Here is an 18638-nt window from a genome sequence, read left to right on the forward strand (position 1 = left end):
GACAAATGCCATATTTGTTTCAGCTAATAGGTCAACAAGGGCTTGAAAATTCTGCCTGGTACTCTGGACCCAGTCCTCTTCACCAGTTGCTATGAACAAGCCAAAATCCTCCTAGACACACAAAAGTAGCCAAGACCAGCATATGCAGTTCCCACATGACTCCCTCCTTCGAAGCCTGCAGCAACAGCAGACAGCCCAGTTAAGAGTATCCAATGAAATTCAAGCCCAAAGCAGGCAGGATTCAGGGCACGAAGAGATCGCATCTGATTTGGCAAAAAAGTTTTGAAATAGTAAAAATGCTTTATGCATCTGCCCTATTTTTCCTCCTGGTAAGTGGTAAGGTTCTGAGAAGAGATGCAGAAGAGCTAGTATGCTGGCACCCTGCTGGACTGCGTACCAATGTCTGCATTGCTGCTGCAGCACAAGGCACTTACTCTAATCCTGAAACCAGCTCTAGTTCTGAGGCCAGCACTGAAATCAGTGCTGAAATTACACTGCTTAAGTACTCAAACTAGAGATCTCAGCACTTAAACTGTTGTGCAGAAAGTTTCTATGGCTGCATTGAGATCCATCCATTTCTGCAATCCTCTTGCAAAGTAAAATCTATTAGTATTATATGCATTTAATTGTTGGTTAGTCAACAAGCTTTCTTTGGATTAAGCCTCCCCCATCCTTCTGGCAATGACAATTTTAATGGCTGTGGCAGGCACATTCTTCGCTCTCTCAGGATTTTTTTCATAGAGGACCACAGAGGAAAGAAAGAGAAAACCATTTCTATTTCTGCTCCTTGTTTTTCCCATGTGGAATGTGTTTGGAGAATTGTTTACCTGGGGTGATTGCTTGATTGGATTCTGGTGAGGATTGTTTGAGCCTGATGATCAATCAGATCCACCTGTGTCTGGACTTGAGAGCGAGTCAGGAGTTGTTAGTAGTTAGATATGGTAGAAAAAGTAGGTATGTAGTTTTAGTATCTCCTTTAAATAGTATATTAATGTATTATATCATAGTTAAATAAAGAAATAATTCAGCCTTCTGAACTGGAGTCAGACAGCATTATTTCTTCCCACCGGGTTCGCCTGCATTTACAATAAAGGGCTACACACTTTAAATCTGAAATGTTTTCCATTTATCTGCACTATGGAACAGAAGCAGCAAACAGGTCAGCTGGTTACAGACCTGGAGGGGCCTAGGGACACCCAAGAAGAAGGAAGAGTTCCTGTGTTCTGGTCACACTCACTTCAGAAGGATGCTAGTGGTCAGATACATTGCCAAAAGCAGAAGGAACACACACCCTGGGACAGGGTATTGTCCTGGCTTAGGGCAAATCTGTGAGAAAACCTCCATAAAGGGCCCCCCCCCCGATCAGTTTGGGAAGAATCTTCTCAGAGAGAAGTGGAAAAATCCTGTTTATTTAACAGGCAAAGCACTCCCCAGCACAAAAAAAAAAAATAAAATGGACAATACCAGGTGACAAAGCTAATTTGCCGCTCTGAAGAGATGACAAATTCAGAAAGTCTCTCTGGTGGGTGGTCGCTGTCTGATCAGTCCCTCTGGCACTGGGAAAGGCTGCTGCCCAGAGCAGGCCACAGAGTGCGAGCTCTCGGTGTTTCCCCGGCTCCCAGTCCAGGGCAGGTTTGAATGGATCCAAGAAGTGTTGAATTCTGCCTCAGCCATGCTGCTATAAGCACTGTTACACTCTTGGTATAAACAGGAGTCATAGCACATGCTGCAGTTTTGCTAAAATCCTCCACAAATCCTTACTTAACTCAGAGCCAACTTCCTTTTCAGGTCACTATTAAAACACTTTAATTAGAGAACAGTTACACACTACTTACAGTAATGCAAATGCAAACCTACTACCAGGGAGGTTTAGCTATGGTGTTTTAAATCTAAAGATCTACACCCTGCTGTAACTGTGTCCTTGACACAGATCAACCTCAAAATCTTGGGCTTCATTTCAGTACCAAGCTGAAGACATTCCTGGGCATTCATCTATTGCTTTCATGGCCATCATAACCAGACGGTAATCTGCTGATATGCTTGTTATCAATACTCATCAAAACTGGGCCAGCACATGGCTACATGAAATGATGTTACTGCTATAAAGTCAAACAAAAGGCTCAGGAGTAGCTGTAGAAGATGCTGTTCCCATACTTCCCCTACCCTCAACCTTCTCTGCCAGTTCCTGACACCTACTTTAAAAGGCAGCCAGACAGCTGCTCAGCATTCCACAACCTCTGCTCAACTTGGTAATGAAGCCCTCAGAAAGATGGACTGATATTTTATAACCAAACCAAATTAACTTTTACATTAATGTCCATTACTGCAGTGAAAATAATTCACTTTGTGGAAATAACTAAACTCCTTTTGCTCTGACAGTTAATTCCATTACATAGCTTTCTTTTAAGCTTTTTTCTTTCTCTGTCTGCTGCTGTTCCTTTGTGTTCCTCCTTTTAAAAGAAACATGGTGACAGCAAGAAATGGGTACTTGTACTTTAACATAGCATCTCCTGTCCAAAGATGTTTTTTCACCAGTAAAATATCAGGACACCACCAAAGAAAATTTTTCTTACCATAGCACTCATAGAAACAAGCAAGCCACAGATAATTCTACAGTGCCTTTAAAGGTACAGAACACAGGTACACATTTAAATATGAAGACTGTCTGGGACAAGAAAGAAACAAGACCACACTGTAGACTCCTTTTAAACTCAATCTCTGTGTTGGAGTCTTCCACGAGCAAGCTGTGTAAGTCTCCCACAAACCTGATTCCCAGGTCCTCACAGGAAGCAAAGGGCTTCTGTAAAACAGTGTGGGTTCTGAGTCCCATGTTGTCTTTGTCTATATACACAGGCAGATACATGCACCCAGAGACACGTATCTGTACCTTCCCTCTCTCCTTCGGAGGCAGAGGCACTGACTGAGGAAATGAGTCAAACAAGCCATCTGCCAAAGGCCCTTTCACAGGGAGCTTTAATGAGATCTGAGACACTTGCAGAGAGCCTCACTTTTGAGCCTTGGAGTCTTGGCTCTGTAGGGAAGGACAAAACACTCCTCAGGTAACCTGCTCTTTGGTGCCATATAGAGTGGAGTGCACTTAGCACAAATTCAAGAGCTTGACTCCATAAATTGCAGGGATTGGTGTATCTCAGGACACAGCCCAGCTCCTCACGGAATCATATGCTCCGTCACCAGGAGGAAACTTTCTTACTGACTATTATTAAAATACAGCCTTTGCTCTGCAACACTTCTGCTAATGGCTTTGATCTAGACATGGATAACAACTTCACAACATCCATATTCACTTGGCTGCTGTGACAAGCTGTCTAAAACCAGCTAATAATTTACATGGAAACTGTATCTACCAGAGGGTACCTGCACGGCCAATATAACAGAACAGTATTGATATAGGCTTGAGAAGTTAATTAAACCAGTCGGATGGGGGCTTCACAGTTCTGACAAGATACAGCCCTTAGGTTCCACAAGCATACAATTTTTAAAAATTCAGAGGTAACAGATTATATAATTGCATATGTTTTTAGAAACAGACCTTCCAAACTAATTTGCTGAAATGCTTCTACCATACATAACACATCTGTGAACAATAAAAGAGAAAATGAAGACAAAAGATCAGAATGTTTTCTAGCTTTATCTTCATCATGAGAGCTTTGAAGCATGCTGTTGCATCCTGGAAAGAAGAAAAAAAAAAACAAAACCCAAATGATCCAGAACCCCTTTGTGATACTCAAGGATCTGCAATGTAACCAGTAAATCTCTTTACAGAGTATCAAGAATCATAGAATATGCTGAGTTGAAAGGGACCTACCAAGATCATCTAGTCCAATCCCTAGCCTTGAGTCAGAGAACCTCAAGACCAATAAGGTAAATTTTGAGCTGGTTCTGATCTGTATAAAACAAAAAACAAGCAACTCAACACAGTTTTGAAAATGCAAGATGTACTTGGTTTTCAATAATGTGTGAAAGCAGCTCTCAATAATTTCACTGACACCAATCGAAAAGCCTAAATAAAAGAAAGCAATTAAAAGAACAGAAGAAAAAACCTAAAAAGTAGCATAAAATTTACAATTTCTGTAAGCTGCACCAATTCCAGTGCTTGGTGTCATTAGAGTGCTGAATGGTACCACATCTACTTGATGGTCTAGTAGTGGTGTCCCCCAGGACTCGCTACTGGGGCCAGTCCAGTTTAATATCTTTATTGATCTGGATGAGGGTTCAAGTGCACCCTCAGTAAGTTCACAGACAACACCAAACTGGCTGGGAATGTTGATCTGCAGGAGGGCAGGAAGGCTCTGCAGAGGGATCTGGACAGGCTGGATCAGTGGGACGAGGCCAATGGTGTGAGGTTCAACAAGGCCAAGTGCCGGGTCCTGCTCTTGGGCTGCAACAACCCCAGGCAGCAACACAGGGTGGGGCAGAGTGGCTGGAAAACTGCCCAGCAGAAAAGGACCCAGCAGTGCTGGCCAACAGCAGCTGAGCACGAGCCAGCCGTGCCCAGGTGGCCAAGAAGGCCAGTGGCATCGTGGCCTGGATCAGCAGTAGTGTGGCCAGCAGGACCAGGGCAGGGATTGTCCCCCTGTACTCAGCACTGTCCAGCTCTGGGCCCCTCACTACAAGAAAGATGCTGAGGTGCTGCAGCATGTCCAGAGAAGGGCAATGGAGCTGGGAAGGGTCTGAGGGAGCACAAGTCCTGTGAGGGGCAGCTGAGGGAGCTGGGGGTGTTTCTCTTGGAGAAAAGGGAGCTTAGGGGCAACCTTATCATTCCCCTCAAATTCTCTGACAAGGTGGTGGCCAGATGGGGTTTCAGCCTCTTGTCCCAGTCAACAAGCAACAGGACAGGATGAAATGGCCTCAAGCAGCACCTCAGAAGGTTCAAGTTGGACATCAGGAAGAATTTCTTCACAGAAAGGGTTTTTTAACATTGAAATGGACTGCCCAGGGAGGTGATGGAGTCACCATCCCTGAAAGTGTTCAAGAAACAACTGGATGTGACACTCATTGCCATGGTCTGGTTCACACGGTGGTGATCAGTCAAAGGTTGGACTTGATGATCTCAGAGGTCTTTTCCAGCCTAATTAATTCTGTGATTCTCTGTCTTATGCCCTTATGTCCTGCAAAGTTATATGCACTTTCTTTGTACATAGAAGCTGTCTCAGAAGTCCAAGATTACATCCAAAAGTGTGAAAGGCAAACTGTAAATTCAGAGAATTCTCATTGGATAGTTGGCCAGTGCTTCACAGAACTAGGATTTGATTTTTAGTGAGACTTTAGAAAGGCTCTGAATTACAATTAAGAAAAAAAGTATTTGTCAACACCCTTAATTTACAGTCTTTTTCTGAATATAAAATTAAAAAAAAAAAAAAAAGGACAGGTAGATTCTGAACATACAGCACCCTGAAAATAGTGATTCCACTATTCTGTCTTCAGTCAAGGCCATTTTACATTTTCAAATTAATTGCAAGAAAAAACATTGTGTTCCAGGACTACAAACAAAAGATATTCTTAAAGATATTCTTAAAGTAAGTTGTCTGAGGTGAATTTTTAATTTGTATGTTCAAACTATGTCCAGCATTCTTTAAGAAGCAAAACAAGATGACTAAAGTGGGGTTTTCTTTGAACTTGATTTCCTTACTCCTGTCTTCTACCACAGAACATCTGACACTCACTTATATACCTTCACTTTTTCACATTACCTAATTGGTTTTGATGAAGCTGTTTCACGTAAATAAAATCACATTCCTAAGTATTTGAAGATTGCATTTTAAAATTGCTGCTTCCAGGTCTGTCCATTGCATTTTCATGGACTGTAAGCAACATTTCTTGAACACTAAGTTACCTTTGCTCTTTCCTCTATCAAATACCCCTCCAAGAAAATCCTTGTGCAGCCCTAGAGAAAATAAAGGACAATGATAACAAAAAGCCAGCCAGGATGGATACAATTCTGTTATAGAAAGAACTTGTAATAGCAGCGTTTGTTCAGCATTTGTTTGTCTCACAAAGCAGTGAGAAGTCAGAAACCTTCCAGCTGAACGATTTCCGCAAAAGAGCTCAAGGTTCAGAGGAGAGGCACACAGAGCAAGGCGTGTGCAGCTGCCAATAACACCTGTGCTGGACTCATTAAAGATTTAACCAGAGAAGTCACATGCGCACTTAAAAATGGCTGACAACTGCCATGCTTAACACACATCTCAAAAACTTTGGGAAAAGGCAGAAAAATGGAGTTGCCCTTGGACGAGGAGGACGGCACGTTCACCAGCATTTCTTTGGCAGACGATTCAGGTAAGAGACTGCAGTATTCTACTGATACAATGCAAATTCCACAGGCTGGATAACAGCACTGTGGGAGCAGGCAAGTTTGTCCTGATTACCAGGTACAAGGTATTTTTAGCAAATTCACTCAAGCGAAATTTTTTTTAGTTGAGTGGTTTGAATAAGCCTTGTGATGAGCTAAGAATAGAGGGTTTGGGGGTTTTGGAGGCTACCACAGTTTTCATATATTAGCACATGGTAATATACACTCATCATCTGAGCACACAGAGCCTTTCACTGTTTAGAGAGACACTGTTACAGAAATATTTACTCTGTAGTTACTACAATCAAATAAAATACAGATTATGATGTATGCATAATAATAAACCTCTGACATACTCCAGTGAAAACTCACAAGAAGTGATGCAAGTTAATTGGTAAGGGAAATAAGGTGATATTTTAAATCCCCACTATTAAGCATTTAATTGTTTTGAAAGAAACTGCAAAAGCAACGACTGCCTACCCCTCCACCCTCCCCCTCTCCACTTACAGAATAAAAATTACTTGGAAGGGGAAGTAGGAGAGTCCTACAGAGTGGAAAAATGAAGTGAGTTAATATGAATTAATAATAAATTATTTAGAAAGGTCTGGCTAGAGTATCAACTTGATTATGTCAGCATGGCTGCCAAAGAGCTGTGCTAATTCACACTACTAGGGATCTGGAGGGTTTCTCTTTGAACAATACAAGCTGCATTTCCTTCCCCCCCTTTTTTTTTTCCTTTTTTTTTATTTTATAAACTATGTTAGTACATGCTGTATTTACCTCCTGTATTAAAAAAAAAAAAAAAAAAAAGAACAAACAAAAAAATTCCACAAAGGTAATCTTATTTTTAGAACATAATTTTCTATTAGCAATTCCATAGTAGTATGATGGGGCTGAGCTGGATGTTTGAATGCACTTTGTTTGTACATCATACAGGGCTACTGACACCAAGATGTGGTTGGCCCAAACTGTTCTCAAGAAGACAATTTGTCAGAGCTTGGTCCAAGCTGTACAATAATGAAGGGTTCTCCTTCATTGAATCTCACTCTTTTCCTGTAGCAGGGAGTAGGAGAGTAGAAAAAAGGTATCTTCTAGGACACAGTTTTGTGACCTGCTGCACAGCTGGTAACATACCAAGAACAGATGGGGGGCAGCATTCAGTGGCATATTCGTCTTGTCTTTGCACAGCATCCAGAAGAAGCTGAGTTAGGGATGACTCCATAATACTGGATGGGTTTCAATCTGCTCTGTCTCTCGGGGGGTGTTTTTACCATATGGTTTTCTTAGTCTTTCATGAGATGTCAAGTCTCTTTCTTCAGAAGGCAAATACCCACCAACCTCCTTTCCTGCTCTAACCTCAACACCCTGCAGCTTGGAAAACATTAATACCCACAAGAAGATAGAGCAAGGTTAAAAACCCTCTTATCCAAGCACCAACTGCCGGTGGGTTTTCTAGTCAATTTTGGTATTTGAAGCTTGATATGCAAAGCTAAGCCCTGACAGATGTCACTGCTATAAAAGAGATCTCCTCAGCAACAGAGCAAAGAGGACTGTACTGCACCTCAGAAACTGAGCACTTCAAACCTGCTGGACTCTTGACTGAAGCAGTACAGCCAGGGTCAGAGAAAGCTCATGTTCACAATACAGAGGCTTCTTTAATAAAAAGATCTGCTACCAGTATTACAGTGTTTCCCCAGTAGTGAAGAAGTGGAGACTGCCAGTCCAAAAGTAGAAGTAAAATCAGAATAACTGAAAATAAGTGACATTTTCAGGCAAGCTTATAGCTTGAAGGCACAGAGGGTAAATATAGTAAGATTCATAGTGAACATGATAACCCTGATCCATTTCTTCTGGCAACACTTGGAGGTTAGAAAGTGTAAGAAAACTCCTAAGCTATAACAGGAGGAGACTATGATATACTTTGTAGGAAACAGTCTTTAACTCTCCCAGCAGAATTTAAGACTAATTACAGTAACTCTGGGGCATTCAAGCTAACAAAGACAGTGAGCCTTATGGCTCTAACAGAAAAGACTGGAGAATAACATCAATTCCAGTAGAGCAGGGAACCTAAAAGTCTATACAGCAAGAGAGAGAAAAAGATTCCTTAGGATGGACAAGACCAAGTTTGAGCAAGGAGTAAGGAAACTAGGCTTGCAATATGTAGACCCTAAGTGGACTTTGTCTGAGAATGACAATGTTTTACACGCAAGTGTTCCTTAATTAATGTCTTGGTTTGAAAAGACATGTGTTTGCTAAGGAAGGCAGGAGCCTCCCTTGAAATGGAAAATGTCAGGTTCTGTGGCAGCATCCATAGTCTGTGGGGCTGTGTCAGGTTTGGGGGGCAGCATCCCTGTTCTCTGGGGTAGGTGTCAGGGTGGTTATCCAAGTCAATCTCCCCTGATCTCTGAATGATAAATAGAACAGGCATATCAGCAACACCAACCACTGTATGATATAATTTGCATTCAGAGAAGGTTTGAACCCTTTGAAAACTGGTGGGGCAGACCCAAAGATTTGTGTGAAGGGTTGGGAGAAGATTTCCCCTGGGGTCATTTCCTCACAGGAGGTACCATTAGGAAAGTAACCCCAAAACCACACAGTTAGTGTATGATAGCCCTGAATCCATGTGCCTGCCATCCAGAGGAAGTTAAAAATCCATTAATTCCTCACCTTATTAACTCATAAAGCAAACTGGATAACAGCCACAGCAGCCTTGGTTAGAGGAACCATATTTAGATAAGGGCCTGCAAATGGGAGAAATTTAGCCACAGTCATGTGCCACCCAAACCAGGGTAACTTAGACCACATGGTGACACCTAGCAAGGCTTCTATATCCAGCACACAAAACAATGAGGTTACTCAAGAACTGTTATTCCTTTTTTCACCCTTTTCTTTCTATGCCCTTGGGCCCCATATCGGGCACTAAAATCTGTCTTGGTTTGAAAAGACAGATGTCTGCTAAGAAAAGCAGGAGCCCCCCTGGAAATGGAAAATGTAAATCCCCTCCCTCCAAATTGTCATAATTTTGAAATTAAGGGGCTCTCAGGCAAAGATATGGGAATAGGAATAACAGTTCCTTACTAGGAAAATTAAAATACAGATGCAAGAAAACCACTGACAGAGTCAGAATACGACCTGACACCCTGTGGGTTGGGGTGGTGATGGCAGTCCAACTGAAGTGGTGGCTGCAGTCCTCCTGCAGTGACAGATGTGGTTCTGTTGGAGCAGGGATCCTGTAGAAGGGTGGAGTTTTCCTCTGAAAGTCCAGTGGTGTTGTAGATGGGCCTGGTCTTCCTCTGGGAATGCAGTGGAGAAGAAAGCTCCTCCTCTGGGAATCCAGTGGGAAAAGGCTGCCTGTGGTGTTCCAAATCTCTGATTATATCCAGTTGGGAATGCTTGGCTCCTCCCCTGGGTGGAGCATCTCCCAGTGGGATGATGTAATTGTATCAGCCATGCAGTGACACTCACTGGCCCAGTAACAGAAGATATTTCCCAGAGGGAGGATTGGTTGTGGAAGAGATAAAGCAAACTGCCCCACCTGGTTCTAACAGGTGGCCCAATGAATAGAAGGTAACTGCCCCACCTCTAACAGATGGCAATAGCATACACATCTTGCATTTGCACCCTAAGACAAAATTAAAATATTAAAAATACATAATTTAAATATTAAAATATTTTAAAGGCTCACAAAGGCGCACTGGTTTTAGTGAACTTAAGCACATTTGTTACTGCATAAGGTTTTTCCCCCATTTCTTAAAACATACTGGAAAGATACTAAACAGGCAAAGTAGAACAACATGCTATATATGTACAATCTGAACTATAATCAGAATACAGCCTTCATATCAAAGTTTCCATGGTACAGTGAAAAGCCATTGTGTCAAAGCAACAGGGGTTACTGAGCCTTCTCAACCAAGCACAAGCCATGAATATTTAATAGCTATTGCTCTTTCAAAAAAGCAGTGTCTTTCTATTTGTTAACTATGCAGGTATTAAAAATAAAACACTTCCATTTAAATTAAGACAAACACAAAATGGTAGCAAGATAGAAACTTTCCTCTGGAAAGTATTTTAATAGCAATATTATCAGCACATGAAATCAAGCAACACATATGAAATTATTTTCAGCTTTAATGAAAGAAATATCTTTCAATTTAGAAACTCAAAGCACTAGATGAAGTTCCCTCAAAAAATGACCAACCCAAACAAAAGCACAGAGGAAATAAAACCAAAAGTAAAAGAAAGCAGTGAAATGTTGTCCAACATCTGCAAAAATTTCCTTGTACTTCCAATCAACGTTGAATAAGCAGATCAAGGCCCTCTTTACTAACTGAAGAGTACCTAGAAATTATCTTGCTCTTTTTTTCAAATAGGCTTTACAGAAAGCCAGCATTAGTGACTACATTTCTCATGTAAACCCATCCTTTTAAAAGCAGATACAAACCCTTAACTTACAGAAAAGACAAAGCAGTTTTTCATCTAATTAAGTTACCAGTAAAGCTTTATGGAACCTTGCTAAATATCCTTCCACAAAACCTGGTGGCAAGCCTATAGCTGATGATTACAAGGAGGATCAAACAGTAAAGAGGATAATGTTATGTAATATATGTTGGTATTCACAGCTCAAAGCTGCAAAGAGCTCAGTTCCTCAGTCTATTTAAAAATGCATTTTTGTGGAGTCAGTAGAAATGAGAACTTTTGCACTCATGCTCAGTCTTGCAAAGGATAGGATGCAGCTATATGTTGGCTATATAACTCTATGTAGCTATATGAAGGCAGGCTTCTTCAGGGATAAAAAGGAATTACGACTTCCTGAGGCTTGCTTTTTGTAGACTTTCTGAAAAGACTGCATTTTTTTCATTCCAACTGTATGCTCACAGGTTACATCATCTGATGTAACCATTCTCACTCAGACCTAAGGCAAAACCAAGACATACACAATAAGTAAGGACACGGATGAGTTAGAACAATATAAGCCAAAGTATTTGCTCGTTTTGTATAAATTGATTTAGTTGGAAAAGGCACAATCTAAGAAGTAATCAAATTCTGCATTTAGCAGAAGACCCCAGTTGTAAATTTGCTCAAGAATATGCACTAGGTTACAACAGCTTTTTGAGGTTACTCTGAAAGAGTAATAAGAATTGCAGAGAATTTGATGTAAAGCAACATACATGAAAAAACACCCAGACTCCTCAGAGCCTGTTATTTCTGCAAAGAAACAAAAGAATGAAGATTTGATGTAAAAGGCCTTGAGAGTTAGCAATGCAAGGAAAAAGACTTAAGCCACTTGTGTTCCTTTCTTTTTCTCTGTGGCAGTAATTAGTCAGAGGAGCAAACAGTATAGTTCAAATAGCAAAGTCATCTCAGCAACAGGTACAATGCCTTCCTCTGTTAGTGAGGAAAAGGATACATTTCTATTGTAGTGTCTGTCATCAGTCAGCTTGTGCAGGCGCCTCTGCTGCCTGGAACGTCGCCAAAAGGGAAGTCAGAGGCTTGCTGGTTTGCACTGTGTGCCATGGGAAAAAAACAGGACGTAAAACAGAGTTTTAGAAATAAAATGTCTGAAAATGTTTGTCATTAGCAGCAATGACTGAGTGAGTGCAGAGCAATAAAATCCTCTCCTCTCAGTTTGTAACTTTACCTGTATATGAATTCAGGTAAACTAGTAATGACGCATTTTATCCTAGGGAGGTTGTTTTATTTCAAGCAAAAATTGCTCTTTCAGTGAAACTGAATAAATTGATTCCTTTTGCCAGTGACATCAGCTACTTTTAGAAACTTTAACTAGAAGTTAGGATACAAGTAAGTATAGTTAGCTGCATTTCCAAACTGAAAGTTGTTCCTATAAATTTAATATAATGGCAATATCATGAATGATTTAACTAAATGCCTTAGAAAATAGTCTGTAGTACTGCCTGGGGTTTTTGTGACCCAAGTGCAGGACCTGTCAGCCCAACACTCCCACCCAGCTTGGTGTCATAATATGCATAGGTGCATGTTAGGCATCCTGGGACACATTCTGTGTTATAAAAGGAATCTGATTGTTGGGGATACTTCCTAAGTCCCTAAAGCTTTACATTTAAAGTGCACGAAAATTTTAATTTGTAACATATTACACAATGCAAGACAGGTGAGGTATAGAATTTTAAAAGGCAGTAGATAAATCATGTGGTACGTTAAGCTTCTGGTTTCTTGGTTGATTTCTCATACAAGAATACTTTGGGCTGTGGACCTTTATTCCGTGATATATTTGATTTGGGCATTTTCGCATTTGTGTTTTGAGTGTGTGCATGTTTTTTGTTTGTTTAAAAGTAGTGGTGTACTGGATATTTAGAATTCTGGAGTTGCCTTCTTTGCACTGGAAAACAAAGGAAGTGTTAGGAATGCAAGTCTTTTTAAGGGAACACAGGATGATCTAGGCATTCTCTCTGTGGTATTTGCACCCAGCAGTATCAATCCAAACCTTTTGGTCCCTGGACCGTTCAATGCTAACCTCATAACACACAGCACTCCGTAGATCAGAAATGTCACCTGCTTTCTGCTGATAACCCCTCTGCAATGCCAACAGTGGAAGCTCAGAACAGCAGCTTTCTCTAGAGGAGAACCAAAAAAACCTCTCATAGAGGTTGACTTCTGAAAAGGTGTTCATCCTGGTGCTCATGCTCAGAGCTCAGAATCAAAAGAAACCACAGCCAGGCAAAGCAGAATGAACCCCAACGGTACAATACTGAAAAGGAAACAGCAGGTAAACCAGCAGCTCTTGAAATAACTACTATCTTAGCTACAACAGCACAGGAGCCAATATGTCTGGTTTCCATTCTGTCCTGTAATTTAACATCAAGGATTTCCCCCTTTTGCTCATTTTGGGACAGTTTTGACAGTAATCTCCAACTGTAAGGCAGCAAGAAAAGTGGAATTTCTGCAGCAGAGAGGTGTGTTTCCTCAAGATCAGCCCACAATAATTTCCCCCCCTCTTACAGTATAAAAACACAGCATGTTCTTCACCAGATAAGCAAGCTCTCCATCCATTTGTACACACCTGGAGAATCTGGCAGTATTTTTTTCCCCTGTTAATGCAAGTGCTGGAGATTGTCTCATTAGAAAGAATTAGGAGAACCTGCTGATTGCCAGGTTTGCCAGTGCAGCAAGCAAGATCAAAACAGTGCAAGCATCTGGCATTTAAAAAAGAGCGATCAAGGAAACTTTCCAACAAGCTCCTAAAGCCCAGCCACCACCTGAGAGGACTGCTTGAAAGAAATAAGGAGGATTGCTGTGTTGAAAATGCCCTTTGTATAGATGTTTGAGTAAACCAGCTAATGGAACTAGAGACAAGCTCATTTTCCAGTACAGATGGATAGCAAGGCTCTAATTGCAGTACATTTTCAGACTTTGAATAGCATTCAGTCTAATCTGAACTTACCTGATTGTAAGGTTAAAAAAAGTAATTGACACAATAATAATAGTGTGGAGGCAGCCAGAGGATGATGTTAGAAATATACATTTTCTGAAGTGTACTTAAAAATACAGTAGAGGGCTCACTTCCCAAATGCCTTTATCTTCCTGAGTGTCTGCACAGCACTGAATTATTTATTTACAATTAGATACATTACAGCAGTTTACAGATACAATATGAATATATTTCACTGCAACATATGGTTCAAACCACACAGTAGTACAAGTTACGCAGCGCAGTCACTTCAGTGAAGCCGCCAAAATTAGCTCAGGTCACGAATGTTGTTCATTCCTTTGCTGTGGCTCGTAGGCTGCGCTATGGCATCAAAGCGAGGACCCTGCGCAGCGCGCTCTGCAAGGGTTATTCCCTCCAGAGCGCCAACAGTGACACAGGAGCGTTGTTTTGGAGCTACCGAGCCATCCGATGAGAGAAACACCGCGAAGTTATTGAGCTTCTTGTGTGATGCGAGCTCAGCGCGGTGAGGCCCAGAGGCACGGGGCTAAAGCACAAGTTTCTTACTCCGGCCGCTGCGGTGAAAAAGGGCAGCGGGGCCAGGCGTACGCGGCACTCAACTGCGGCAGGGAACACCCGCAGGACTCCGGCTGGGAGGCTCCTTTCTCCCAGAGCTCCACGTAAAGCAGCTGGCAGTTAACAGCAGCCACACACACGCTGTTTTCTCGCACCTCCCTCAGGCTCTACCTAACTCTGAAGGGGTTCCACACCAGGGAAGAAATGCCTTTGCTTAATCTCTTCCGAACACTATGCAGAGCGACCGGCCGCTGCTTTGAATGAACGCTGACGGATTGACGAGAAGCACCACCTTACTCGCCGTTCAGCGGCGTGCGGCGGGAGGCGCCCGCGGCAGCCCGTGAGGGGGCACAGCGGCGCCGGGGGCGGGAAGGGGCGATGGCGCTCCCGCCCCGCCCCGCGCGCGGCGCAGGCGCGTTGGCAGCACGGAGCGGGCCGGGCCGGGCCGGGCCGGGCAGAGCCCGCGGGAGGCGGCGGCAGCGGGGCAGGTGCGGGGCAGGAGCGGCGGGAGGGAAGGAAGGAAGGAAGGAAGGGAGGTGCGCGGGGCCGACCCGGGTCGGCAGTGCATGGTGGGGTGTGCGGGCAGGGCCGGGCGCTGCCGTGACCGCACCCGCCCCGTTCCGCAGTTCGAGGCGGGGATGGGAACGGGCGGGGTCCGGGGGATGCGAGGGCCCGAGGCGGACGCCCCCGTCCCGCAGGCCCGTGCACTGGCCAGGGGTGGCGGGGGGACAATGCAGAGCCATTCGGCTTCGGCCTTCAGGAATAGCCATTTCTAGAATAACCCATTTCTAGAAAAACCCATTTCTAGAATAACCCATTCCAGAACGGTCACAGCTGAGAAGGCGGCGATTACATCATCGGAACGGTGATGTTTCATGCTTTGCAGTAATCTAGATCAGTTATTTTTGTAAACAGAGGCATAGTTACTCAACGAACCATAGGTATATACGGCATGAGGCCATATATAAAAATATATAGGAAAAATATGTTAAATTCTCCTAAATATATAGGAAAAATAATTAAAGAATGGTGAAGAAGGTTGCTCTGCCTTAGGCTAAAGCACTGACCCTTCAGAATTAGAAAAATACATCTAAAATTCAAATATAATGGAAGTTCCAATAATTGCTGCCTTCGTTTTTTTTTTTTTTTTTCTTTAAGCAGAGTACCGCTCAAGAAAACTCTCCTCAAAAGTGGAAAGAGCTCCTACCACAATGATGAACGCCGATATGGATGGTATAAATTCTTAATGTTCTCGTTCTTCATTGTTATTCTATTTAGTATAATTTCTAACTGTTAACAGAGGTTGTGTTAAAACTCTCGTGTTTTATTGCAGCTGTTGAGGCTGAGAATCAGGTGGAATTAGAAGAGAAAACACGGCTTATTAATCAAGTTTTGGAACTGCAGCACACACTTGAAGGTTAGCAGCTTGACATATCAGATTTTTTACGAGTACACGGTAATAAGCAAAAGAAGAGAACCTGACTGTTCTGCCCTTAGTCACAGTGTCCAGAAGCATGTCACTTAATGCAGCTGAAGGTACGAAATCAGGGTCTTGGAAATAGTTTTTTTTCCTTCCTGTTTATGCAACGTTACGCTTGCTTGACCTTAGTAATACACAGCAAGTAGAACGGGTGGTACAGCTAGCATGTCTGTGCTTATTAGAAGACACACATCTGAGGCTGCTCATCACTGAACTCTTTGTTTCCAAGAAATTTAGCTTGCAATAGCTTAGTTCAAAATGTCGAGGAAGTAATAAACTTACAGACCAGCAGTAAGTTTAACAAGTTGGTCAAAATACTGTACTACAAAATAATAGAGGAAAAATGGCCTTTAGGTAAAACATGAGTAGGAGAATGCTTTATAACATAATACCCCCTATGGTAATGTTTTCTGGATTAAAGGTGTGACTAGTCTGATGTAGGCCCCTAGAACGTATTCATTATTGTATGCAACAGTATCTAATATTTTTCTTAAAATATCACCTTCACAGATCTCTCAGCACGAGTAGATGCTGTTAAGGAAGAAAACTTGAAACTGAAATCAGAAAACCAAGTTCTTGGACAGTATATAGAAAATCTGATGTCAGCATCTAGTGTTTTCCAAACAACTGACACAAAAAGCAAAAGGAAGTAAGAGTTGATTCACAGATTATGTCATTGTATTGCTGCTGGGGGGTTTTTTGTTCCGTTTTAACTGGCATAGGCTACATAAGCTAAAATACTTTAGTTTGTGGCTTACTGGATTCTCAAACATTATAGACTTTGGTAATAAACTGAATTAAGAGCATTATCATGAACGGGAGACAGAAGATTGTGTATTAAGATTGAGCAATGTGCAAATGTAGTGTAGATAATTACAAAATTTTTGTATTTGTTTTAAAAATGACCATATCTTGTTAAAAAGAAGATTAGATTGTCAGGTTAAACAAAGGTCTCTTGGTACTCTGAGGTCTTAGGGTAGATTTCTTGACTATATTGTGTTACAATATTGTGTTGAAACCCCATTTGATAAAAATATGCCAAGTCACTTTTTTGCACCTGAGATGTGTTTACTGCGTAGGACTCTTCATAGTTCTGCGAAACAGAACAAAAACCTATAAACCAGTTAAGCATTTCTGTGAAGTAGGAACAGCATGACATTGTTTGCAGGGCTTACTTACAGAAAAACACCTCAGATGTTTTTGGGAAGGGGGAAGGTAAGAGGAGCATCAAGGGTAAGCAACTTATCAGGGAAATAGCAAACTGATGCAGTATCAGATGTAAAATGTACACTTGAAACTATTGCTACTCTCCCATTTCCCTGAAGAATGCCCATGCACATCACCACAATGCATGATCTTCCTGAAGTTCTTCAGTTGTGTGATGAAAAGTTAAGTAAGAACCAGAGTGATAAACTTTGCAGAAGGAGGTCAGCAATGCTCCTCACGCTCGTGAGCAGCCTGCAGTGAGGAACTGAGAACAAGTCTTTTCCTTCCCGCCTTTTACTTTCCTCCTGCAGTGCCAAACTTGTCTTTGCTTCAGGCCTCAGAGCAGCTGTTTTCCTGCCTCACAGCATACACTTGTGGTGTGCTTCTTGAGGCACTGCATAGAAACATCTAAGGCAGAAGGATGCAGTGGGACAAAGGTGGATTTTGCCTCTCAAAACTGTGCTGCTCTGAGCAATGCCTGTTGTCAAGGTGCTGTTTTTTCCTGTCTTGGATGTTAGGTTTTGTAGGGGAGCTCAGCCCAGATTATGGGTCTGAGCACTTCCCACGGAGGCAGCATGTCCAGCATAATCAGTATTAAGGGAGAGGAGAAGCTGAAATACAAACAAGTGTGTAAATTTTAGCAGTACTTAATTGCATCTGTTTCATCTTGCCCTACAGCAGCACTGCAGACTTTACTTATGGGTGTTGGCTAGGACTGAGTTGTCACTTCAGCAATGAAGCCATTTTACTTGACCTTTTAAAAAGAAACCACTACTTCAAGGATCTCTCTCAAGCATGGTGTGAATGAGTCAGTGTAACAGAATAATAAATCCCTCTCAAATCCCAGGTTTCTTAGCAGCTAGGTATTGCTGTGTCTCAAGTGTAAGTTGACATTGTGAGGTTCCCCCCTCCCAAAGGTGAGGTTTCCCATTTCTCCCCATTTAAAATGGTTGTACAATGCTCAGTGGAATCAGCAAAGTCAAAAGACTGCAAACAAAGCACTAATAGTACAGTCTTGAGGGGTGTTTACAAATCTGGGTCAAGAAACCCAATGATGAAAAATGGATGATACCATTTGTGTCATGAGGTCCTTGTCAACACCTAAAATGAATTCTAATCTTCTGTAGAATACTTTCTCACATTACTGGAACTCTAATCCAAGAATTGCTAGCAGGTAGAATAGATCACATGGCTAGTCCAGAGTTTGAGCATTAAAGGAAGAAAAATCACCGCAAGCACTTGACTGCTAAAGATTGCATTGCATTACAGCCATCGTAGCTTTAAAGCCATGTCACTGCTGTCTCCATCTGCACTGTAGATCACCTGGTACCACAGCATGCGCTTGATAGACTTCAGCAATTCCCAATATAAGGTAATTTTAAAATCATAGGTTTGTACTGTAGATTGGATAGTGGTATTTTATCCATCAGTATGTATACAGCAGTTATTTCATCTCCATGCCATTTTGCATCCCACTACTGTGGCCTTCATTTAACTTATGAGCATTTTAAAGATGTTGTATTTCTGACTTTACACCAAATAAAAACTTTTCATTTGTCTCAATTAGTTTGGTTCAACATTTGTAAACCCTAAAACTTCTCATAACTATCTGTAGTCAAAAGGTGAAAAAGCAGTAGGGTTACTAATCATCTTAAAGGTTT

At 41.9% G+C, this 18638-nt stretch overlaps 1 protein-coding gene across 4 annotated transcripts; it reads left to right on the plus strand.

The window, feature by feature from the left end:
* Positions 1 to 6107: 6107 nt before the first annotated feature.
* SCOC (short coiled-coil protein) lies at positions 6108 to 18540 on the plus strand. Of its 4 annotated transcripts, none has more exons than XM_053976402.1 (4): positions 6108 to 6297; positions 15450 to 15524; positions 15625 to 15708; positions 16282 to 18540. In XM_053976402.1, exons 1-4 carry the CDS (start codon positions 6234 to 6236, stop codon positions 16422 to 16424), a joined length of 366 nt encoding a protein of 121 aa, XP_053832377.1. In that variant the 5' UTR covers positions 6108 to 6233; the 3' UTR covers positions 16425 to 18540. The 4 variants fall into 4 exon arrangements, with proteins under 4 accessions (XP_053832377.1, XP_053832378.1, XP_053832379.1 ...); XM_053976403.1 differs by having other exon boundaries at positions 6109 to 6297; positions 15453 to 15524; XM_053976404.1 differs by lacking the exon at positions 6108 to 6297 and adding an exon at positions 14705 to 14779 and having other exon boundaries at positions 15453 to 15524.
* The last annotated feature ends 98 nt before the right edge of the window (positions 18541 to 18638 follow it).

This window comes from Vidua macroura, chromosome 4 (genome assembly GCF_024509145.1).
Source record: "Vidua macroura isolate BioBank_ID:100142 chromosome 4, ASM2450914v1, whole genome shotgun sequence".
Taxonomy (NCBI): Eukaryota; Metazoa; Chordata; class Aves; order Passeriformes; family Viduidae; genus Vidua; species Vidua macroura.